The 25287-nt window shown below is 43.7% G+C and overlaps 1 protein-coding gene across 23 annotated transcripts in view; it reads left to right on the top strand.

The window, feature by feature from the left end:
• Positions 1-25287, top strand: part of LPP (LIM domain containing preferred translocation partner in lipoma) — a 348295-nt gene that overhangs the window by 225498 nt on the left and 97510 nt on the right. Inside the window, exon 9 of one of the 23 annotated variants that reach the window (XM_074834003.1) lies at positions 9320-9371. The exons of the other annotated variants lie outside the window; for them this stretch is intronic. Coding sequence (XP_074690104.1) covers positions 9320-9337 — 18 coding nt within the window. The 3' untranslated portion in view covers positions 9338-9371. Of the gene's footprint in view, positions 1-9319; positions 9372-25287 lie in introns of those variants that run through there. 23 annotated transcript variants of the gene reach the window in all.

Here is a 25287-nt window from a genome sequence, read left to right as displayed (position 1 = left end):
TGCATTTCCCATAATGTAGATTTTTCATGACTTTTCACGACTTCTGGATGTTTCCACATCATTTTCCCTAAGGGTGCTTGTCCCCCAAGACTAAAGCTTAAAACTGGGGCTTTTGCTGCTGTTGAATTTCCAGATCACTGAGCAAGTGGTGGATGAGCCTTTCTAGTAGATTTTAAGTACAAAGAAACACTGCAGTTGTATTCCAGGCAAACGTGTCCCTGTAGATAACAAAGGGTGTTGGAAATGCATGTGCTTGTGTTTGTTTCTTTGTGAGATTGGTCACCAATAAGTATGTCCAAATATAGTTTTCAAATCTGAATTTAGCTTCCCACCCGCCTTTCTTTACCCTTTCACCATCAGATCACCTTCTGGTGAATAAAAACAGCACAGCAATTAAAACCATATGTGTAATTAAAAGAAATTCAGCATAAATTTAAACAGCATGAAGATAAGAAAGGTAAAAGGATAAAGACAACTGGAAGCTCAGTTCCGTGTGACCCGCTTTTGAATAAACAACATTATATTCTGCAGTCAATTATCCAAAAAGTACAGTGTGTTCTGTTGCCAAAAAAAGGTTGTCAGATAGAAGTGGTTAGTCAAAAGGACACATGCACTGGAGTGAATATTACTCTATTGTACTCAGAATAATATTATACAAACAGGGCTGGTTTGTTGCTGGCTTTTTTTTTTTTTTTAAATTTTTGACCACAGAAGAGATTATGCAGCTTTTTAATATTATTTCATAAACATCTAATTGCAGGCTTCAGCAAGAGGTGCAGACATTGCTAGGGAAATCAAATAAGGTATGCTCAGTGCAGCCCAATAATAAGGCTTCCAATACAAAAGTGGAAAAACAAGTCATTAGTTACAACCATTGAATGGAAGAGGTCTAATGGGAGCCACAGGATAAACATTCCATTTTGTTATGTCTTCGTTATATGTTTTGCAAGACTCTGTGGTTATAAATTAAAATTGCTTTTTGCAGCAGTGGCTGTAAAATGTTTAAAATCTGTGAATGTACCTATTATTTTTATTTATATCACAGCAGGCTGCTAGAAAAATTAACTTTTTTTTCACCTCTTGTTTGTTAGTTAAAAGATGGAAAATGCACACAAATTCATATCTGCAAGCAGCAAAAATGTCCCCGTGTCCCGTCCCCCCCCCCCCTTTTTTTTTTTTTTAAATCAAGATGACATCAATTTAAAGTGGGAGACAAAAGGCGGGGGGAACACCCCAGACATCTCAGGTAAAATTAACTTCTTCACCATTACACAAGTTGGTAGGGTCTGGTATTTGTTTAGAAATTTAAATTAATGCTAGCAAAAGCGTCCAGACTGCGTACTGACACATGAGATGGGGTTTATACTTGAGACTGTGTCGCTGACAAAGCAGAAGACTTTCCAGGGCTCTTCTCCAGTTGAACTGGCAGTCTTGAAGACCCTGATTACCAGCAGAAAAAACAGTGTTAGAACAGGATTTTCCCATGCTGTCTTCTGCCTTCTGAGTGTGCAGGAGGCATGCTGCTGTGTGAGGGAATGCATTCAACCTCTGACTCTCTGTCCCAGACTCTTTTCTGAACCTTCCAGCAAAACAATTAATTTGTTTGTTTTTTAATTCAGCTTTTGGAAGTCACTACCTCAAGGTAACAGCCAGAGCAAGAGATTTGTGGAATGGAGGTTTGTGATGGTTGGAAACATCTGTTTCTGCTTTTAAAAAGAATAAAAAGGACATGCAGTTGTAAACCCTCATCAACCCTTCTGCTTCCATTTAGGAGTTAGTTAATCATTAACTGTGAGACCTTAGACAGCTGCTTCTCTGGAGGACAGGCTATCCCGTACCTGTACAGTAGATCAGCGGTTTTCACCTTGCAAATCCCAAGCGTCAGCAAATTACTTCTGAGCTGTACTTCCCCCTGATCTATGATGGCCTGTTGTTGGAAGCTTAAATTCATTATGTGGGGGCCTGTGCATCCAAGGGAGGAAAAAAAAAGGTAGGCAAATTAAGAGGCAGAAAACCACTGCCCTAGGGACTTTCCTACTCTTTTACATTAGCATTCCCCATGGGCCACTGAGGAGGCAAGCCTAGGTGGTCTCACCTGGGATGGGAATTCCTGCTGTAGGCAGGGATGAGGTTCATGAGCATCTTTCTCCAGGGACTGGTCAGAAAGAGCCTCCAGGCAGGGACCACAGCACATCACTAGGATGGATCAGATCAAAGCAAAAAATTATACATACTTCTGAGTCTGCACAGTGCTGCTGCTGCTCCCTGGTTATCACCTTTAAAATTTTAGTAGTGTTGCTTCATAATTGTTCTAAATACTAGATAATGCCTAGAAGTCCATACCATGGGACCTAATTGTTTTTCTATCATTGGAAAATGGAAAAAAAAAAAAAAGTGTGTTCAGTGCCGAGGAACCTGTTTTAGAGTAGAAACCTGAATTTTTCTACATAAGCTGAGTTCCTGCAAACTTTGCCTCCCACTGTGCTGAGAGTTTCTGAGAAATTATTTTATTTCCCATTTTAGATGTTGGACAGTGACTCAGTATGCCCTGGAAATACTATCATTCTAGCAATTTTCTCATGTGGTAGCTCAGCTTAATGTCAGAGAAATGGGTAGTTATGAGTCCAGACACTATAACGTCGGACTTAAGTTCTAAAAATAAATGCTTGGTTAACTTTTAGTTGTCAACAACTTTTCTACTGCCACACATGCTAGAAAATGGAATAAGTGTCCTCATGCAATTCCAAGCACTCTCTGTTGTTAACAGAAATATCTATAGAAGATTAAATATGCTCATAATACAGATAAATGCTGTGGCCACTTGCCATGTAGTGTGTACACCCTGCTGTATAGAAGTTTGAGAGCAAAGGAGTTAACTGTTTACTAAGAAGAGCAAGCGTGGGTCTAGATAGGCCTTGCTAACATGCCTGATTTCTCAGATGTCTCCTTCCTGGCTCTAGGCTGGGTAGTTTAACCTTTTTCCCTTTTAGTTTCCTCTGTAAAACGGGTATAATGTTTGCCTCCTGTATCACAGTGGGGGTTTTGAGACTTGATTGTCTGCAAAGTAGTTTTAAAGTCTATAAATGCAAAGTATTATTCCTATTTTCTATGTGAAAGGCAATTGAAATCATGTGCAGAGCCTCTCACAGCAGGCATAGTGGTTATTTGCAACGAAGGATATTTCTGCACCTTTGTATGGAAACGAAGAAAAGACCTCTCTTAAATCTGTGGCTATTAAAAGCGGTTAACTTTTAGCATTTACATACTGTTTTATATTTTCAGAGTCCTCTTATGAATCTTAACTAAATTCTTCACAAAGCTTCTGAAAGACATGCGACAATCTCCTGCTTTTATGGTCGTTTCCTCATACTCACAGAGGGAGAAAATAACTGAGCCAGGCTCACATGGATAGCAGCCACATGGCTTTCTCCTCCATCGGTCTGTGTCTTGATGCAGTGACAGAGGGATAGCTAGGTACCTGCGCTGAGGAGATAAAAAGGTTGCCTCAGATATGGAGAATGAATTAATTAAGCAAGTCATGGTTTTAAGGATGAATTAGCTTCAGGACAGTGCGGTATACACATGCTAGCCTTGAGGAACGATGCAGCATTCTGATGTTGTCCGGGTCTAAGGGCTTTGGTGGGATTTAGGATGAATGTGGGCCACTCTCTCACCTGCTGAGTGTGTGCTTAGAGCGGGAATAGTTAATGCCTCGCCATGGCATAAGTCCCTGTTTTGTTTTGTTGCCAAGCATGGGGAAAGGCCAGTGAGACCAGGCATGACTGGTAGCATCCTGGGCTTTTCTGTTACTGAAGCATCTGCATGTTTTATGATGAATCAGATGCAAAGAATGTGGGAAATGAGGAAGAGGATAAACATTGGTGCCCGGTGTTAAGGATTGTTCAACCAGTTTCCTTTGGTGTTCAGTCTGGGATGGCTCATCTGACATTTGGTGGTCATGTTATGCCCCATTCAGTTTTAGAAGGCTGTAAAACAAACTCATTTATGAAAGGAGCTGTTTTACAGCTAGAGTCGGGCTATCTCTGTACAGTAATTCCAGCTGTTGGGAGTTTATGAGACGAGAAGCCAGGAATGGAAGCATGTAAACATCCAAAAAAGCCACAGCATATACGACACCACATATATGAAGCCCATATAAAGAATATGTATGGAATAATATTTTAGCAGTGAGTTTGATCTTTTCTATGAAGGCACTTGAGTTGTAATGTACAGGTTACCATTTGTGATATGTATAGTTGACCAGAGTGATGTCGTATAGCTGTATTAACTTTGGAGCAACTATGTTGGTTTAATAACAGCTGGGAGTATAGGTCAGAGGCTAACATAGTGTTTGTCATCTGGGCTTCATAAGCAACAACTAGGAGACTGAGTAAATCACAGAGTAGCCTCTTCTATTCTGTTACTCCCTGCCTGCCTAAAACAATTACACATTGAACCTAATTCTGGTTTTACAGTTAGCTCTGGTCTACATATTATACTTGCTGGTATGTAGGAGAGCTTGGACTGGTATATACTAGCCTTAACAGTTTTTGGTCCTTTCTTTCATGAGACATTGATTCTGAGCAAACAGAGATTTTACTTCCCATATAACAAGGTATCCACGTGTGAGTTCTTGTAAAGAAGCAGCAAGAGAAATGCAGTAGCAGAACAGCTTAGGTAAATGGCACCCCACAGTGGATGCCCATCTATTTCTGGGTTTACTGTAGCTTTGAGTGGGATGTGGCTGATTTGGGTTATTTGTGTGCAGACACCACCAGTGATTTAGGACTGCTCAGAAAGGACTGTTGGCAGTATAGCTAGAGAGCAAAGATAGGTGTCAGACCGGGTTGGTTGTAAACATGCATCCTCACAGATACAAAGCAGAAATAATGTTGAAAATTTGGGCCATTTTTACAGATAGGTGTTTCCTCTTAAGCTTTCTTTCCAGCCCCCTACTCCTGATTTTTCCCAGAAGGATTTCTCTGTATCTCACATCCAATTTTTCTTGGAGAGAGGTTTTTTCCTGCTTCACTTACACTCTGCACAAGAGGCAGCTGTTCACTCCTCCTCAGCAATGAATATATACAAGGTCTGTGCGCGAGGTTCAATATACAAGGTCCGGAGCTTTGTGATGACAGTGAGCAAGGCAGCTACACTGAGTTTTTGCTGATGAGAGTTTATTGCTGATGGTTTCATATCAGCTCATATCTGCCTCAGCTGTTCTGCAGATGCCTTTCTTCCCCAGCACTGATTTTTCACTGAATAGCAGAAGACTGTGATTCCTCAGCAAAGGTGTGCAGCTTTACTCAGACCTGTGTGATTGCCACTGGATAGATTTAGATTGGCAGGAGCCCAAGAGATTTGAGTGCTGGGAGGACCATGAGGACTCATAAATCAGGGGACTACAAGAATGAATATAAAATCCTACCTGACAGGAGGAAGCAACCTGGCAACTGCCTGACATACATTGAGTCTGGGGCTTGCTGTGGGGTGTTAATACCCACATGCATGTGCATGTATGTAGGCAAATATCAGCTGGATAATTGCACTTCTAGAGCTCTACCATGTTCTCGGTGTTGGCTGTTCACCTGTGATCACCCATGATTGCTGCTCCTTTCGTGCTTCCTATCCAAGAAGTTCAAAGCACTTTAATACTGAGGACTGCAACTTTTGGCCTTCAGCTGAACATGGGCAATGAGTTGTCTTCAAACAAAACGTGGGTTAGTTTAAGTGGCTTAATGTTAGCCTTTAGCACACTCTGATCAAATAATTTGCCACCTTGGTTTGACAGCTTGGATCTTATGTTACCTTCATTCCCCTGGAGGTTACTGTGAATGAGCTGTCCCACACTGATTTCCCCCATCGGCCTGCTTGCCCCAGGCATATGCGATTCAGGTGGCTCATTCTTCTTTCATAGGGACTCTGGTGGGATCTCTAAATCTGCCTGCAAGGGAAGAAGCCTGGAGACTTCTGTGTGCAAGCAGTGAAGGACCATAAGAATGCCTCTGAATAGCTGTTACTCTTCATGCAGACAGGGAAACCAGACCTTGCTTGGGTTAATTAATGTGCCCAAGTCCAAAGAGCAAGTTGGTGCTGAAGTGGGGAAGTGAACCCAGAGGTTTTGACATGCAGCGGTCTGTGCTTCCTCTTAAAAGGAGAAGTTGTGATGGCACCTGTTGGGCCTAAGGGTTGTTGTGTGAGGCCATCCAAACCACCAAATCCAAGATTCAGTGAGTCTTTCAGTTTTCCTTGGTTCCTGCTGTGCTGGCTTGCCAGAGAAGCTCCGAGGGAAGAGGTCATGTCTGGGTGTCCTCCTGGGAGCTGCTGGGCACCACGGGTGGTAAGCCTAGGCCAGAAGCTGGAGTTTGGATGTCTTTCAAGTGATGCTACAGAACGACATTGCCTCACTGGCTGGGATGTGCAGGCATGGGGCAGCAAGCAAAGCAAACACGGGTGGGTTTGTGTGTGTGTGTTCCTTGTCTGCTTGTTTCAGAGCGCAAGGGAAAGGGGACAGCCAGCGGTCACCAGCTGCCTTTGAGATAACGTTTTACTAATTAATCATTTGGTTGAGTTGTTTATTAGGGGATAGGACTGTCCACACAGCATGTAAGTTTACCCCATACCTTGTCTTAGTCTAAAGGCTAGGGCAGCCTCACGATGGAGTAAGTCCTAAATTCCTCCTCTGGACAGCACTGAAAGAGCAAACCTCAAGAAAGGCTTTGAGTGTAGCTCAAGGCATAGTCAGCCCTGCTTGTTTGATCTCTCCCTGTTCTCAGTCTCTTGCCACCACAACACACATTAGTACTTGCTGATACATGAATGTACATATTCCCTTCTCCTCACTACATCTCTCTTGCATTTTCTAACATATAATGAGAAATTTGTGCAACTGGCTGGCTTCTGTTGAAAGCATCGGGCACCATGCAGGGTTGACCTTCAGCATTTCCCTCCCTCAGTGTTCATGTTTTAACATGAACATGTTTTAACCTAGAGGCGACAGGTCAAGACCAGGGCCAGGCTTCCATCATGTTTGATGCTCTGTTGACCCAGCAGTGTTTGTCCTGGTTATTTCTTGTAGCGGTGAGTTTCAGCAGTTCATTGCTGTTTCCTTTTCTGTTTCCTCAGCACCTTGATCTATAATACTGGCAGTCCTTCCTTTTTTTACATTTTTTTCCCCAAGCCAAGAGACTGTTAGACTCACCAGTTTCTGCCATTCCCTGTATTGTAGAAGGCCAGTGCATATAACCATTGCTCTCTTTACCTGGGTCATTTGCAAATCTGCTGGTGCCACGTATACAGATCAGCATCTTGCGAGACATGCTAATTTTCCCATCAGTGCATGAGCTGTTTTGGTCCCAGTCTTTGTTTTGGACAGTTTCCCATTGTCATTCAGTGTCTGGGGAGCTGCTGGCTTTCTTTTGAGCACCTTTGTTTGCTTGTGCTGGGACACTGGCACTTGTGCAGCTGGGGCCATGTATCTGTGTATATTTGCCGTATTGTTTGCTCTTGTCACGCAATGTGTCCTCTAATTACACTGTCCTGGATGGGTGCCAGCAGGAGGAGGACAAGATGTACAGCACAACGTGAGATGGCACGGAGAGGTTTTACTCAAGTGTGAGGGAAGACTTCATCCTGCCCTTTTAGCAAATGTTTAATATTCACTGGAATGTCCAAAGTGCTCTCCTTGTTCTCAGCAACCTGGGGCCTGGCCCTGAGCAGTTGCAAATAGCCACTCGCAGCCTTGCCATGAGGCTCTGCGTGATGTGAACACGTGGCTGTTCTCACATAGGTGAAACCTCCATATGAGTGGTGTCCTTGATGCCAAATTGCCTTTGATCCATGAAGCACTTACTGATCCACCAAAAGCTCTATGACTGACTGAGACAAATTCACCTTTGAAAACTGAACTAATGCAATGTGATGACTCAGAAACATCAAGGGATTTTTTTTTTTGTTTGTTTGTTTTGAACCACAAATGGTTCTGTCTGAGGCTTACCTAGGGTCAAGCTACAAATGGTAGAGCCAAATTTTGACTGTGCTGATGTTTGGGGTTTAGCTCATTATAAGGAGCCCAGTCCTTAACTGGGATACATAATCAGAGTTGAATTTCACCTCAGAACCAAGAACTGACCTGTAACTTCTACGGTTCTGCATTTTCTGTAAAGTACATATTTACAGTCAATGTAACGCTGCCACATAACTGGTAAACAAGCAAGTCCCAAAAGAAAACACCATCGGACAGGATTTACATCATCAAAGTTTCCCTAAATGTTTTCAATTATTTTCTTTTGCCTAATGTTGTCATCATCTTTTTTGTTTGGTTGGTTGGTTTTTCTTTTTCTTAATTGACCCTGTACAGATTTCTTATAATCTGAGCCACACACCATGTTTTACTGATACTATGTGTCAGGGAAAAATGTGTATCTGATTTGGAGGGAAATTCTGTTCAGGCAAGAAGGTAAAGGAAGGTTTGTGTAGTAGGTGCAAATTAGGTTTGTTTTCGTGCTTTGTCTTGGTATGAGAATAGTATTTATGTGGGGATAGGTGGTGCTCGTTTCTAGTGCAAAACCAGTTGTTGGTCCTCCTAAACTGACTGAAAGTAGCTGAAAAGTAGCTAAAATCCCCGTGAAAAGTAGGGAAGGATTTTTGGGGGTATGTTCCATGTCAGGATGGGGAATGTAACTTTTGGTTTTTGTATCTTCAAATGTGATCTTGCCAAAATTTCTAGCGTGCTCGTAGCTCCCTGTCTTCACTGCTGCTTTGCTTTTTTTGACTTGTGATCATCTCAGCTTCATTAATAACAACTAACCCCTTTCATCACTCTGTCTCTCTGTTTATTTAGAGATTGACCTTTTGAGTGTTTGCACTAACAGTTTCTCTTTGTGAAATGTTCAACCGCCGAAAATAAGTTCCAAGAAAGGGAATGTTATTTTTCTCTTGCGTACTTGCAGTGTTCAGAAGACGTGCCCGTGCACCTGCCTTTCAAAAAGAGCACACCCAGCTGCTCTTGCCTGTTTTGGGATGCCCAGATCTTAGGAGATGGTGCCCTGTAATGAATGTTAACAACTGTGATTTGGCCTGGAGGGTAGCATTAGGATGTATTTGCAGCAGTGATCACAAGGGGGTCAGGTACTTTGTTTTGCATCTCCTTTGAAAAATCCCCTCTCAGGGATGCATTACTAAACACAGTTTCTCCAGAGCTAGCTACATACATGAACAACATTTTCTACTATTTGTGGGGCTGACTATGTGACAGATCCTGCAGAACCCGCAGCATTTAGAAGAACAGGAGAAATATAATCTCTTTATTTCCTTACAGCACCTAAAATGCAAATAAAAGGCATAGAGATCTTGGATATAGAAGAGCCTGCACATTTCCAGTTTTCTGTAATCCATGGCTACACTCAGAAATAAATGTAGATATGTTAACAGGACAGCGAGGTCTTGATTCGGCACTTGTTCTAGAGGTATGTTGCCCTCTGAACCTTTGATAAGATTTTCTATATGAAGAAAAGGCAGAAAGTTTCAGCATGCAACAGCAGAAACTCTGACCAAAGTAGAGGAGCAAGCACTAAAAAAGCACAGAAGCCTTTTTCCCCCAGAGCAAACCAAGGCTGAAGAATAGAAGATCCAGAGGAAGCAGGACCAAACGAAAGCAGCTTTGAAATGGTTGCATCGGACAGCACTTATGTACCCCAGTGCTTGGAATTAGACTTTTGACAGAGCTCTAGCATGATACTCCTCTGCTAAGTGTGAGAAAAACAAGAAACCACGAGAAAATGACTGCAAACCTCCTTGTCAAAAGCTTTGAGAAATCTTCCTGTCTTTGTCTTTTCCAAACTTGTCATGTCAACCTGAGCCATTGCTATTCCTAAATCTGTTACACTACAAAACACAGCCCATGTGCAAGCTGCTGAGTTGCTCGTTAATGAAGCATAGTTTCCTATTGCCTGTGAGACAGTTTTTACAGACATGAGGTTTGCACTTCGGTTTGGTTACTAGAGCCCAACCCTGAGCTCTAGAGACTGCAACTTTTTCAAGTGAGGGACAATCCTTCTGTTATTTCTGCGCCTCATTTAGCAACCCTGTTGAATTTACTAAGGCTGATCAGATGAAAGCCATAGTCAGATTCAACCTCTGTAGCCCCGAGAAGAGCTATGAGAAGTTAGTCTTTGTGGTATTTGGTGTCACCATTCAGCTGCACTGTCACCTGCACTGTTGTAACCACACAGTGCAGGAAACAGCAATGCATTAAAAAGAGAAAATATGCTGCTCCCATCACAGTCATTTCAGGCTCAAAGCCTGGTCTGGCCATGTCCTCTGGTGCGTAACAACTTTCACTGGCTGTGGGTTCTGGCACCCGCCTCACACTCAGGTTTCTCAAAATTCGATCTGTTGATTAAGAGCCATGTTTTGTTTAAGTATTGTAGGAGCTGGTTGTTCGTGCTGAAATACATGAGCGCTGTGCCTTGCAGGGCCCTGTGATCCATCTGCAAGAGCTGGTAACCTCCTGGGTGTCACTTGCGCAATCCCTGAGCCTAGACATGGCCAGGCTCTTCCTCAGCCAGTAACTCATGCTGGTGCTGATGCCTATTTCCCAATATCTCTGGGTTAGCCTCTAAGGTTGTTGTTAATTTTATTCATTCTCCTTAATTCATTATCTCTGAGACTGTCCAAAGCATGCTGCCTTTCTTTGGACTTGGTTATAGAGTAGGTTTGGCTTTGCTCACTGCATTTACATGGACTTTTCCTTCCTGGTTCTCTGGCTTTAGCTTGCACATCCATAATCCATGATTTACCTGTCTGCAGCTTCAGTCACATCTTTGCTGCAGTTCTCACCCTTCTCCTTTTTGACACCTCCTCTGTTCAGAAGTCTGGGTGGACCATGACTGTCATGACTGGAACCATGATTGCCACCGGTTGACCCTGGGTGTTTATCTTCAGCCTCATAAATCCACCGCCTGCTTTTGTTCATGGTGAGACTCCACCAGTCCCTCCATGTTGCTGTTACGCTGCACTGACAGTCATGCTGGTAGGGTTTAGTGCAAAGTTGAGCAATTACGCAGAATGGATTTCTTTGGGTTTTGGGTCATGTTATGGGGACAGACTGAAGCATTTAGCACCTAACATGCCACTAGTGTGCTGAAAGCAACATTTTAACAATGTGGTCTCCACCCTAACTCTGCTCCATCACAGGACAGCAGCTCTGTAATGCAGCATACAAGCCAGGCAGCCTCTGCCCTGCTTGCTTTTTGGTGGTATTGCAGAAAGCATGCTTTGGAGATGGGCAGTCGTGGTAGACCAGCTCCATGCATCTGTGACCCTTGTTAGGGATGGGGCATTGTTTCCTACATGCCATGTCCTGCAGCAATAGGGAGCATGGAACAAATGGGGTGATGCTGACCAGCAGGTATAGGGAAAATGGGAGGCACCCAGTGACTGTGGAAGGAGGCAGGGAGAGTGAGTAGGGAAACTCCCTGGTGACAGTGGAATATAACTAATGGGTCCTTGCAGCTGTCTCCCCTTTCTGTCTACACTTTCGCTCTTGATCTCCAGCACAGAGAGCAGCAGGGGAAGCCAAAAGTCTGTCCTGCTGGCGGAGAGGAGCAATTTGGACGTCTCTCTGCCAAAAATGTACATTCTTGAGAGAACAGCCAGATGCCTTGGTGTCACCCAAGATGCCTTAGTTCATTGCATCTTAGAAATGTAAAGGCTGGGAGGAATGGAGACTACCTCATCCCATTCCCATCAGCAAAGTAGGATTAAGCATATCCCAGGGAGAAGCTTCCAGACACTTCTCCTGGCAAAGGCCACTTCTGTGTGGGAATCCCACTGTTGCTACCAAATATCTGCTGGGCTCCTGACCTGAATTCTTGCTGGTGTGGTGCCATGAGGATGCCCAGGCTCTCCCCACATACATTTGTCAAGCCAGCCCTGTCAAGATGTTTCCTCTGTGCCAAGTTTAGTATCAATAGGAATGCGGGCCTGCTGTGGGGGTGGTGAGCCACGGTGCTTTTAGGAGTGGATTTCAGAGGGTTTGAGACCTGGGCTGCCTTGTCTTCCCCGTTCTTAAAAAAAAGGAAATCTGCAGTTCTGTTGCTAAATGGTGATTTTTTTTCTACAATATAAAATCAAGGCCTCGAACCCTAGTTTTGCAAACACAAGTTAGAAGCTGATCTTTCTCATTAGAAATAACTGTGCAGTGAGAGAGTGATACTGCTGCTCTAACACACTGCAATCTCTCTTCTCGTTTTTCTTTCCTTTGAGGCCAATTTTTTCTCTCTGACACCTAGCATTAGACATATACATCTATATTTGGCTCCTAAAGAAGCAGCCCGAGGTATGATTTTCCATAGCACAATGCATTTGGCTTCAATAGGGGCTGCAGGGACGCAGCAGTTCAGAAAAGCTGACCTCTGATTTAGTGTTTACAGATGCATTTCAAAGCTTGTCTTCAGGCACGTGAACTTGAAAATGTTTGACCTAAAGCTCTTTTCCCCTTTCAGTTTATTGCCAGCTCTTATCTGGTAGTTACTGTAGCAGGTCACCACATTATCCCTTAGCAGCAGCCATCAGTAAGTGTCAATTCCCAGCAAATGAATTCAGCAACTTGCCAATATATTTTTTTTTTTATGATGGCTATTTAAAGATGACAAAAATCATAAATCTTCCAGGCTTGTCATTGAGAGTTTATATTGAGTTTGTTGATGAAACAACTTCACAGCTCAACTGAAGAGGAACTGCAGGGTTTGAAGAAGCAAAAGGCTTTTGATAGTGTGCACTAGTCCAAGAAATTGAAGATAAAAACTGACTTGCTGGCGTTTTGTCCATATTCCTTCCTCTTAGTCAGAGTGAGAGCTTCTCTTCGCACCCCTGAGAGAGTCTGAGCATTTTCCAGCCCCTGTAGAGGCCAGGCACCACATACAGTAAGGGGATGTTTTTAACCCTGGGGGTTACAGAAGGGGAATTAAGGCTGGGAGGGTGGCAGTGCTGGCGAGCGCAACCCCCCTCAGCACAGCAGCGTTTCTTTCTCTCCTCCTTCGCATCCTGCAGTGGAAAGTTCCATTGCAATTTTGTTAGTTTACAATTGCAAATTATGTTTGCTGAGGAAAGTTTGAATCTTGTGGACGTTTTGATAACAGCCAATAAACTCTCCTCCATAAATCTGTTTGGTGAATCCCCTGGTTGCCATTTGCATTCTCATCCTCGGTGCAGGCCAATGGCTCTCATTGACACTTATTTTGCAGTCAGTGAACTGACTAGCAGAGTTTATAGAGTAATTGCAGCATTATGCAACAAGTGGGAATGTTTATAGCTTTGAGTAGAAGGAAGATATAATTGTAGCAACTAATACAACTGCTTTAGCAACCACCATAACACCAGGTTGGTCCGTAAACCTCCAAATTGGATTGAAAACAAAGTGTCTAAAAAGTGTGTTTCAGGAATAAACCTCTATTTAACAGAGGAATGGATTTTAGCTGTTAAAGCTATTTTAGGTATCCTTTTTCTTGAAAAGCAGGGATTTGCTGATCCTCCAAGCTTCTGCTGTTTCTGTGGCACAGTGGTTCTGTGGTCGTATACTTATCAAAGTAAACTTAAATATAATAATAATATCTTTTGTTATAGCAACAGTTATCTTGTGTATCTTGTATATTTATTTAGTGGAACAGTCATTCTTGTGTTTCCCCCCCCAAAAAAGCCCCATTCTCCGGAGATCAAATCAGACTGAGATAAATCCAATACTAGATCATGCTAGCCTCTGAAGAGAAATTACAGTTTGGAAACGTGGCTCTTGGCTAAATTCCCACTGACTCTGGCTGAGCCAAAATTTCACCTGTGATATAGTAAGCACCAATTTTTTTCCCTTAAGGGAGGCCCTTTAAGTATCCTTGTATTTTTCAATCTTCCTGCAAATTACATTCTCATACTTGACCAGAGCCCCTATAAAACATACATACACTAAATCAAAATCAAAAAAGTTAGCAGCACAGAATTGTCTTATGTCTTGATATAGAGTGTGGAGCCATTCTTTCCTTTTTGCCGTGCTGTCTCAGAGGATCACAGCTCCAGTGGCTGGATGCTGTTGTCCTCAGAGATATGTTTAGAAACACAGGTCCAAGATGAAGTTTCCTGTATCTGTATTAGGCACAAAGACAAGTGACTGGATCTTCTAAATGCTGTTCTGGTAGCACTTCCAGGTCGCTTCATTGAGCTGCCCAGATTCACAAGTGATATGCTTTATAGGTGAGTGTGTGTTCATATAGCTGTACTATGTGGCTGTGTGTATACTGTATGTATTATACATATGTAGACTATATACTTGGCACTATATTTTTGAAAAATCTTGAAGAATTCTCCCAGCAACTCTTTTCTGCTGGTACCCAAAGCAGAGCATGGAGAGTGTACGTTAAAAGGACTGAGACTGAAGGAGTGGAAATGAGATGTTGCAGGCATGCCCAAGCCAAAGAGGTAAAAGTAATGTAAGTTTAATGCAAAGGATTTTCAAAATGTTGACCTCTTGTGTATCAGGCCTAAAGCCCTTACTAGGTTTTGCAAGTGGTTTTGGTATTGCCGGTTCCTCAGTTGGGTTTATTTTAAACTACCAAGCAAAACTACAAAGCCTTTTTTGTGTAATCGGGAGGATCTCAGAAAACTCTATTCCACAGCAGAGTGCACTGAACTATGACACTTGGCCTACGAGAGCAGCCGTAGGTTGCTGTCCTGTATGTGGAACAGTACAGAATAGCACAGTGCAGACTACTCGCCTGTGCTGGCTATCAGCCGTGCTAACAATAATGTGTTCTGCAAATATCTCTCTAGTCATGCATATTTTACAATGCTATTTTAATAACTGAGGGCTTAATGCTAAACTTCCAAACTTTTAATGTTGTTTATACAACATACAAATTAGACCAATCATGACAAGCCCTGAACCTTTGTCAGGTGCAGTTATGAGCTTGTTCTGTAACAGCACTGGACTTTCAGGAATTGCAGTAAATAAATTCATGAAATTAAAAGCCCTGTGGTGAACTCCGACCAGGGCAGTGGATCAACTGGAGGCAGTCTGCCTGCTGTAGAACACCACTCCATCTTCTCTGATGAATCACTGAGTTGTGTGTGGCATTAATAAACATGAGCCAGAGAGCAGAAAGGGTGTTATCTAGATGTAATGAACTCCTGAACTGACTTGGAGAACGTGGCATGCTGACAAGGTGTCATCAACTATGAAGCAAGGCAGGCCCCCTCACCTCTGAAGCCTAGTGATAGATATCACAAAGCCAGTGTTATCTGAACCATTATCTGTGGAGCCAGCCGTGCGTGGTTGCCCCATTAACATTTCATGTGCAAAGAGACAAGGCTTCAAATGCTTAAAAGTCTCCCAGTGGCTAAACTGCAAAGCTTTTATATTTTCTTTAATTGAAGACTTAGCACACAGGTGTGTGCACGCACATAATCTTCAGCCTGGAGATTTCAAGCTGTTAGGTAAATGAAATGTTTCAATGAGAACTTTTGGGGTTTTGTCACTGAGTACTGTTAGCCCTTGGTAAATTAGGAATAAATACTTGCAAAGAGAATTTCATTTTTCTTTAGCACTATTTTCTGATGGCAGCTGGACAGATAATGGCAGCCACAAAGTAGAACCCCCTTATAAAGAAGCGCAAGTACAAGCTCTTCTGAGGTTTGCAGGCAAAACCCTGCAGCTTCATAGCAGTAGTCAGCAGTATTTCAAACAGTGAGACGATAATGGTCACTCTGAAAGCTAAGAAATGGATTTGGATGGTGGGATTTCAAAACCAAGCACTGTTCCAACAATTGTGACCACATCTGGTTGCATCAGAGTCATGCTGAAGGGAGGCCTGAATCATAGTCACACTTGAAGCCTTTGTTCATCCCTCTGGTTGTAAAAAAAAAAAAGGTTTTAAAGTGGGGGTTAACTAATCTGCACCTGCCCACTGAAGTAATTGCTGAAAAGGTGTAGGGAGATGTGAACCAGGCATCTTGTGGGCAGGAGACTGATTCTTTCAGTTTATGGGCACTTACAGAACTTTTCCCTCTTAAAATTAAGTGAATATGATGGTCTCCAGTATTATTCTGCCCTCCTTGAAAACAGTGGGCTGCTCTGATTGTCAAAGGGTGTTCAGTAGTTTTTAAAAAGCCCAGTTCCTTCGAGATGTCAGGCAGCAAGATGTGTCAGTGTCTTCAGCAAATGTTGGTTTAGGTTTTTGAATGTGATTTAAGGTATTGTGAGCCGTTAATTAACTTATTTGTTAGTCTGTCCTGCCCTCTTGTGAACCCACATGTTTTGCTTAAATCCAGAGAAGGGGAAAGTGAACCTTACCAGTGTGTCTGTAGGTGAGAGACTTGCAAAAAAAGTAATGTGAACTGCAAAAATGGAGAGAAGTCTGCTGTGTCTTTGGTCTTTCTCATGCATTCCTTCAACACAGACAAGTCTTTAAATGCATACCTTTTCTAAAATGTCTCATTTCCAGCTTCATAATGGCTCTTGCTAGCCACCACTATCCACTCAGCCACTGAGTTGAGCTCCAGCTGTTCAGATCCTTGCTGCTTCATGAATTAATAACAGGAACAAAACCAGGTGAAGGAAGAGAGATGAGGGGATGGGGCTGGAGGAGACCTGTGGCTCATAGACCGCTGCTGCCACATCTCTGTCAGCATTGGGCAGAGCCCTGTGGCGCAGTGAGGCCGGCAAGGGAGAGCGAATGCCACAGGCTGCCATGGGCAGCTGCAGGACTACCAGAGGCATGTGGCACTGGGCCATCCTTGCTGAGATCTGAGAGCATTTTGCCACAGGTACTAGGCCATAAGAAGAAATCACAGTAGCTTCCTTGGGTAAAAGCTTCCACGGAATTTGGTTTGGGCTGGATGGGGACTGCAGGAGTGTGCTTCTTTGATGGGGATTCAGATAACCTAGCAGAAACTTAAATAATCACTTATAAACCAGTATAAAAATAATACTGCCCATCTGTTTAACTAGTTTTGGTATGTCTTGTAACAGTTCACTGACCATCTGTTACCGTGGTGTAGAGATAGACATTATGAATCTACTTGACTGTATGCATTTCAGACTTCAGTTTATTTTTGGTTGCTAGTACATATGGACTATGTTCTGTTACTTTCCATGTGTTTATTCACAAGGACTTCTCAGCACAAATTTCCCTGGGAGGGGTGTTTCAGAATGGGGGAAGAAGGGGAAAAAAAGCAATTAATTTTCTACTTCAACAGTCATAAATAGTTTCTGATTTGAATCCCATCTCACTCTTTTCCCCCAGCAAGCTGTGTGGATGGGTGAAGCAGCCAGGGGAGGGTGGCAACCCAGATGTGAGCTATCTGATTAATGAAGTCACTGTCAGGCATGCAGAGTAAAACTCAGACAAAATGAATCATTTCAGAGTTCTCTTATCGGTGTTTCTCCTCTCCCCTCTTTCACATGCTTAAAGGTTGGGCATGGTGTTCAGGCACACACCCACTACCTCGGTGCTTGTTAGTGTCCATATCCAAGAGGTGCTGTAAATTAGAATTGCACTTAGCTGGTTGGATGTGTTTGCAGGACCTGCTTGTGAGACATGCTCCTGGTTTTAGTGGTGATGCTCTTGGTTTTATTAGTGATACTCTTAGTAGCCCAAGTCAGAGTAAGCCTCTGCACCAGGCAAAGATCAGGGAGAAGTGGCTCCTTTCCAGGAGCAGGTAGCGTTATGAAAAGGAGCTGGTATTTGGTTGGGCTTCTTCATGCTGCAGATCACCATTTGTTGCTGCATCTGTGGTGTCTGTTTTATTGACCCTTACAGAGTTCAGTCTTGGTGAAATGCATTGGAAGCAAATTTTTCTGAAGACCATAATGTAGTTCCTCGTGGACAGCTTCCAGGCAGGGGCTTCATAGTCCAGCAGAGCTGGAGGGGTGCGCTATGCCAGAGCTGACTTTTCTTCCTGCTTCTGTTTTACAATAGAGTAACTTCATTCATGTCTGTAGTACTCCTGCCTTTGGGTGGCATGAGCTGGAAGTGAAACTTCCACAGCCTAACCAGGTATGAGCTAGGCAGCTGTGCAGCTGCTAGGCGATTAAGATAAATGTTGACATGGTCTGCATTCCTTTGATGGAAGCGTTTTAGAAAGGCTGTGCAGGTGACGCAGGAACATTCCAGGAGTTAGTCTGTACTTGTTCCTATTGCTCATAAAACGTTTCATGCTTTCTAAGTTAGCTTATTTAGACAAGCAGCAGCACTGATTCAGGCATCACCTAGCACTCCAAAAGAATCAAGTTCAGCTCTAGATCAGCTGTAAGCTATCAGGAAACCCTTCTAGTGCAAACAAATGCTATGGGGAAAAATACAGCCATGATAAGTGTTGCACTGGGAGCAGCAACATAAATATCTAGATGGAACAGTGCCTCAGCAAACTGCTGTTTCCCGACAGGGAGAACATTTCAGGATCCTGCCAGGGCCCAGAGCATTATCGACTGTTGAGCAAAAGGAGTGGGCTCCTATGCAGTGTGGAGAAGCAGCCGAATCCCTCTCATCAGGAACCAGTAGCACTTCTGGGTATATAACTGTAACAGACATGTAGACCAAACATGATTATGGTTCTGCATTAATTATCAACTAATTAGCCCCCTTGTTTTTAGACAAGGCCTACTTTATGAAAATCAGGTGAAAGGATTTCTTGCATATATTACTTACCAAAGCTTTGTTAACACCTCACCGCCTTTAATCTCTCTCCGTTCTTATTTGTATTTAGTAATCTATCTGAATTAACAGTGGTGTGACCCATTCTCTGCTGAGGCCAGACTGCCAGCTTATAGAAATTACTGAAATGAGGCGCTGAAGTAATGTAAGGACAAATGCCTCCCCGTACAGATTGGCATGAACACTGGAGGCAGCATTTGAGCGTAATATTGACTAATTATTTAACCATGAGTGGCAGCTTTGAACATTGTGTTCTTTTTGCTTCGCTTCCCGCATTTACTGTGAATCTAATTACGAAGGGAACAAGTATTTCTTCTCAGGTCGCTGAAAACACAGCAGCTAGCTTCGGGAAATTGCATGGGATGCAAAGTGGAGGCAGCCGTGAACTGTGCGTCAGCTAGTTCTTGTACTGGCGCTAGTACTAGCATGCTAGCACTAGTACTCGCTGAGCAGAGAGAGCAGGTGTTGGTGGGGATCTGGTCTGAAAATCCAAAAGCTGATGATAAGAGAAAATAGATCTTGGAGTAAAAGTGCATAGTTTGAAATGAGCCACTCAGATTATTAGCAACATGATTATTTTTTCCCTCCCTTTCCAGAGGGCTTGGCTTTTTAATGATGATTCTTTCTGTGATGTTAACAAGAAGTGTCCCCAGTTGGATGCTTTTCAGTAAGGGTTATGCGTATCAAGAGATATGACCCCTAAAAGAGGAATTTAAGCTTCTGGCATTCACTTTGTGTGGAAAATCTCTCTGCTGTTGACAGAAACTTTTCTGGATTTAAAGGAATATACATGTACGGTAAACAGCTAGATCTCCTGAATGATAGGAGACACCTTTCAGTGGCTTGAGAGGGCAGATAGTGATCTTATTCTTTCCCTTGCTGCTATCTTTTAGTCTCCTAACCCATGAGGTGAAAAATAATAGACTTCAGCTCCTAAAGAGCTGAACCAATAAACATGGCTGTAAGGTGGGAATTAATATTTAGGTGCTGCACTGAAATTTGTGACACCCTGAGCAATTAGACACGTATCTAATACGAAATTTGAGTCTGATCATGTTTATTCCGCAGCCCCTAGAGAAAAGGACTTTCTCTTCAAGTGGGTTTGTGTACAGTCAAATCAGACTCATGACATGGACCTCAATGGAGACTTGTGTCCCAGAGTAACCCTGCGCTAAAGTCTCTTTGTGCCAAGTGTCTCTGCTTGATGTCTCTGCTTTCACCTGAAAAGTATGCTGTTGAAGTGGCCTTGTGCCTTGCCTTAGTCCTTTGGATTAAGCCTGTCTTCACTGTTGGACTTTTCAGGTTCAGAGATTGTGGTTTTAGCTCAGCCCAGACGTGAGCTGTGAAACTTGAGTCTGTGCATCCTCTCTGGCCTTGTGCATATTGCTGGGATCTCCAAGGGCACCTGTCTGCCACAGCTCCTTGTGCAGCTGCCAGCTCAGTCTCTCTGTGGCTTTTTGGGTTTCTCTTCCATAAGTAAAAGTCACCTGGAAGATTTTGCTCGGCCCTCAAGCTCATTCAGAGTTGTAGGAGACAGCTGGAAGACAGAGAGTACCTCAGTGGTGGAGCAAAGCTTGCTGGATTGCTAACCATACTCCAACCTCCCCTTAGCAAGCCTGGCTGCACACACCTATGCTTTTGTGGCAGATTAGCACAGTAGTTGTGGCAGGCTAAGGACACCATTGAGTAAAAGACCAGATTGCTACTGCCTTGATGTGCATTCTTGGAGGCTGGAGTCATGTGCTTTATAAATATATCCTCTTACTCTTTCATCTGGAGTCAGATGATGCCAGGCTATTATATTAAACGCTGTGTTGCAGTGTGTACTCTGTGGATGACTTTGTGAATGATACTTTTTTCCATAATAGATTAGGTGGAAATCCCCTAGCTCTAGACCAGGGTTTTAATACCTGCTGTAGCCATTCCTTTCCATTAAGCTTTATTGAGTTAGCTATGATTGCTACTTGCTGATTTTCCTCTGTGAGAAATCTACTGGCTGTCTTTCCTGGAAGTGCCCAATGGATGATTTTTAACTACAGAGTTTACTGAGACATGCCAAGACCAAGATGTCAAGGTTGGCCTTGAGCATTTGTCTCCGTACTACCAGAAAATTTATTTCTGAAATAAAATGATTGCCAAAAACCCATTAGATAACTTGATGTCCTCTGTTCCTGGTTATTTCCAAAGTCTGCTACAGGGCTCTGATCCCAAAATGCACTTTTAATAAACTTGCAATTGCTTTGTTTGTTTTAATTTAAGGTACCGTTTCTGCAAACACATAGTTATACAGCTTTCTCTTTGCCCTTGGTGCTGAGTTGGTTGTGCATATTAATTAAGGGCCATTAGCAGAGCAAGTGCAGAGCAGTGCAAAATGTGACTGAGCACATGTGCTGTGCTGCAGTCTGCGGAGTTCTGTGTTGCACCACTTTTTGATGGGATTTGAAAAATTACAGGTGAAAACATACTCTTCCTTTATTAGCCACTATTATTAGAACCATATGGCTTGAACTAAGGAATAAAGTGTGCCTGGCATGTATCAACCTAGCATGTCTCTGCAGATGAATATAATTTTTGAAATGTAGATTAAAGGGGAAATGAAGGTGGGCTAGTGTTATTCACACAATTGCTCTAGGAGATGCTGGCACTATTTCTCATTTTTAAGGTCATGCCACAGGGTCACTGGAGGATGACGCAATGGTGCAGGGCAAGTTCTGTATAGGAATGCTGATGTACTGGCATACACTTGCATTCAACTTCTTGTATTCCCTCATAAAATGAGAATCATCCTTGTTTGTGTAGAGGTTACCATGTGATACATAGCACGAATCCATGGAGGGTATTTGCATATTGGTGTGCCACTGCTGTGCTGCTGAGCGAAGTTCAAGATGAGACCTTGACCATCCTTGCCTGGCTTGTCGTGAGATAAGAAAGCATGCTGTCACACTGCGTAAGTCTCTGTTTTTGAGAAGAAACATAAATCCTCCTATCTCCAAGCAGTCTAATTACAAATTACCTGGAGTCACGGAGGAATTAATCTTTTGACATACTATTTAGTATTTTATTGTTTTATGCTTCTTGTATTTTTTACCACTTCTTCATCAGGTGATGGTCCTTCTTGAAGACAGGACCCTGCAGTGGGTAGAAACTGCAGATCTGGTCTGCCCTGTGGATTACATGAGTTTCCCCTTGTCTAGAGAGTGTTGTGAGTACAAGCACTGTGGACACCCAAGATTTGTGCTGTGCTGTTACTAGGAAAATGAAATGCTTTGCTTTTCTCCTTCTTGGGATAAGGAGGTTTATTGAGTGATCTCTCAAAATCACTTCCAAATCTGTTCTTTCTTGTTATTTCTTAGTCATACAGGCTTGTTAGGTGTCCCCTCTCTGCCGCTTTTAGAGTTTAATTAAGTCCCTGTTAGTACTGAAGGGCATTTGGCCAGTCTGCAGCCTCAGTGTGTGAATACAGATCTGGGGAACCAGGCACTGCTCCACTCTCGTGCTGTCTCCTCGGGTGGCCAGGGGCCCCAGCAATAGGCACCATCCTGGGGCAAACAAGATCCTGCTTCCGATTGCCATCTCTCACCCAGCTGCCATTGTGGGAGAGCCTCATTGATCTGACAGCAGCCACCACCAGCCTAGTATCAACTAGTAGCTAAAAATAACACAGGGTGAAAAAAAACATCCAACATCTAAATATAAATCTCTAATGCCTCAGTAGGGAACATTGCAGTTCCTAATCATTCAGTCAAATTGTTTAAAGATTGATTAATACTGGAAAGCCTTTTGTTTCCACCTTAGTCACTGGTCTGTCCTTACCCCAGCTCTTTCTTGAGAAGGCAGAAGTTTCCTTTTCCTTCCCACCCAGTTATCCAACAGCCCTCCCCTTGCTGGTGTGCCCTTTCTAATAAGCCCTGCTGCCCACCAGAGCAGTGGGAGCACCATGCGGTGCCCAGCCATGTTCACAGAGCTGTGCTGGCCCCTGCAACAACCTCCCAAAGGGCAGCACATTAGGGCAAGAGGAGGGGTCCAGAGGGTAGAGTGTGGTATTCAGGGCACCATGTCTTGCCGTCTGCAAGCTGGCATGGTTCCCGCAAAGTCAACCCGTTGAGTTGCACCACCTGGGCTTGCCACCCACCCTTAATCATAGCACAGGTTGAATGAAATAACACGCAGACGTGCAGAAAATGGCGAGAGTGCTTTTTTCCCCAACCCATCAGCTGGCTGCCTTTGAAAATCAAAGGCTAGAGAGATTTTTTTCCTTGGGAACACATGCCAAGCAATCGTGCTCCATTGTTGCCGGCAGATTTGTTTTTGCACACTTCAGACAGGAAGAACGGCACTCTCAGGGCGAAGAAGCTGGCACAGCGCGAGCGAGGTGGTAAGAGGGGAAAGAGCCAGCAAGTGGCAGCGAAATCTGCGGCAGCTTCGCGACGTTCCCTAGCAACCCGCGCCCCGGAGAGCCGCTTGCAATGTCTCCTCTTTATCAGCGCAGCTGCATGTGATGTACTAGCCTCGCCGTGGTCTGGCTCGCACTATTTTGGGTTTAAACACCAAAGCGTGTGATTGCAGTGCTGTCATGGGCATAAGGACTTTGGATTGCTCTCTTGCACAGATGGGAGCAATTCACAAGGAGGGCTGGGAAAGTGACTTTCTGTTCTTGCTTGAATGTTGTCTGGTACCAGCTAGTAAATACCGTCTTGTGGCTTAAAGACTTTGCGATGAGTAGATTAGATAGCTCCCCTACCATTTGTTTTCCCCATAAGGTGGTATTGCAGTGAGTGCTTGTGTCGATATTTCTGAAGTAACTTCTTTCCTTCCATCCACTGCAGACGCACGTGGGTCTTTACACAACAGACACGTGGAGCATTTTGCTGTCTGGGGCACATATGCTGATTTTCTGAATGTTTCCTTGCATGCCGTTTCTCTGCTCCTGGCCAGACTCACTGCATCCTGTCTAGCTTCTGGGAGGTTTTAATGGGGATGCAGCACCGAGTGCCGGATGGGCATTCCTGTGGACCAGGACAAAAGAAGCCCTCTATTTGTCCAACAGATATTTACAGCCCAGGCAGTGGGTGCTCTGAATGTGAGCTGCCTCATACAACTGAAGTCTAAGCTGGAAATACAGCATCTTGGAGATGGTAAAAGAAGGGCAGTCACTGTGCCTGTTTAGGACCCAGCTTCTTTGTCATACCATTTCTGAACAAATTTTCTTTGATTTAGTGTCTGGAACAAAACCATAAAGTAACTTAATACTGCACATGAGCTTCCTTTCCTGTAAGCAGCTTCAGCCCTGAAGATGATCCATAAGGCCTTCAGCTGCCTTTGCTCAACTCCGTTGCAGAATATGTCACAACTGCTATCACAATCACAGAAGCATAAACAATAAGGCTGGAACAGACCTGAAGATCTGTCTGCTGCTCAGAGACAGGATCAACTCTGCCTAAGCCATTCTTCACAAATATTTGTTTGTTCCTACTCCGAAAAGCCTCAGTGATGGAAATCACAGACTCTCCCCAGGCAATCTCTTCCAACATTTTGCTGGCCTCTCTGTTTCTCCTCCTCCACGTTGCAAACCCTCTAAAGTGTGTGAGTGATTTTCAGATGTGTGTCCTACACAGGGATTGGGCCTGAGCCCCCTGTTTAATAGTGTAAAACCAATGCAGAGGGGCAGAAAGCGAGCATGGAGAGCCAAACACATAGTTTTGAGGGAAAGAAGAGGAAGGAGTCTGTAAAGTGTTTCACGTTCACAACTTTTTTCTAGGTATGTTTTTGAAATTTGCTTGGCTCTTAGAAACAAGGGTAGGTGAGAAGGGAGAGGGAGGAAGCATACTTGCTCTGAGGTCCTCTCCAGGAGGGAGCCAGCTCCTCAGAAGGAGCAAGAAGAGAGGAGGCCCAGAACAGGCTAATCTGAGCTGAAAGGGGGTAACAGGAGTCCATGAAAGCCAGACTGAGAGGGGCCCCATAGTTGGGAATAAGAACTTTAACTATGTAAGCTTTAGAGTGTCACCTGCAAGGAAGAAGGTTTCAATCACTCATATCCCCAGAGAGTGGGGTCTTTGTCTGCAGTGATCACTCTTGGTCTGGCAGCCTGTTTTCTCCCTGTGTCATATGTTCCTGTGAAAGACAAATGCAGCTGAGAGCTCAGGGGGCTGCAGTTAGTCTGGGCCGGACTTGGACAGCCTTGTTGACTCAAATAGTGCCTCTTGACTAGCCAATGTACACCTGAGTACATAGCTTACTTTGGCATGCTGAGCTAGATCCTCCGCTGCTGTGTAAATCAGCGAGTTCCCTGGAGCGACTCTGATTTGCACCATCTGAATGTCTAGCCCATCCTTTTCAAGTAAATTCTGCAAGCAGAATTATATATATCTCTTTGTTTTTCCCCTTCAGCCTTTGCTCAGTCAACCTGCGAGGTGCTTAATCATTAAAAAACAGAAGGGGGCTGCTGCTGTTGTTGTGGTTGAACAGGACACGAAAACGTTTCACGGACAAAGTGATCTATTTAATACACCAAAGTGGTCTAGGCTCAATGTTATGTCCTGCCACAGTCCTCAGCCTCCTCAGCTCTAATTGCGCATGCCACTGCCTC

The sequence above is a fragment of the Strix aluco genome, chromosome 9 (assembly GCF_031877795.1).
Source record: "Strix aluco isolate bStrAlu1 chromosome 9, bStrAlu1.hap1, whole genome shotgun sequence".
Taxonomy (NCBI): Eukaryota; Metazoa; Chordata; class Aves; order Strigiformes; family Strigidae; genus Strix; species Strix aluco.
The sequence above is the reverse complement of the archived record's forward strand: the minus strand, read 5'-3'. Positions and strand labels throughout refer to the sequence as shown.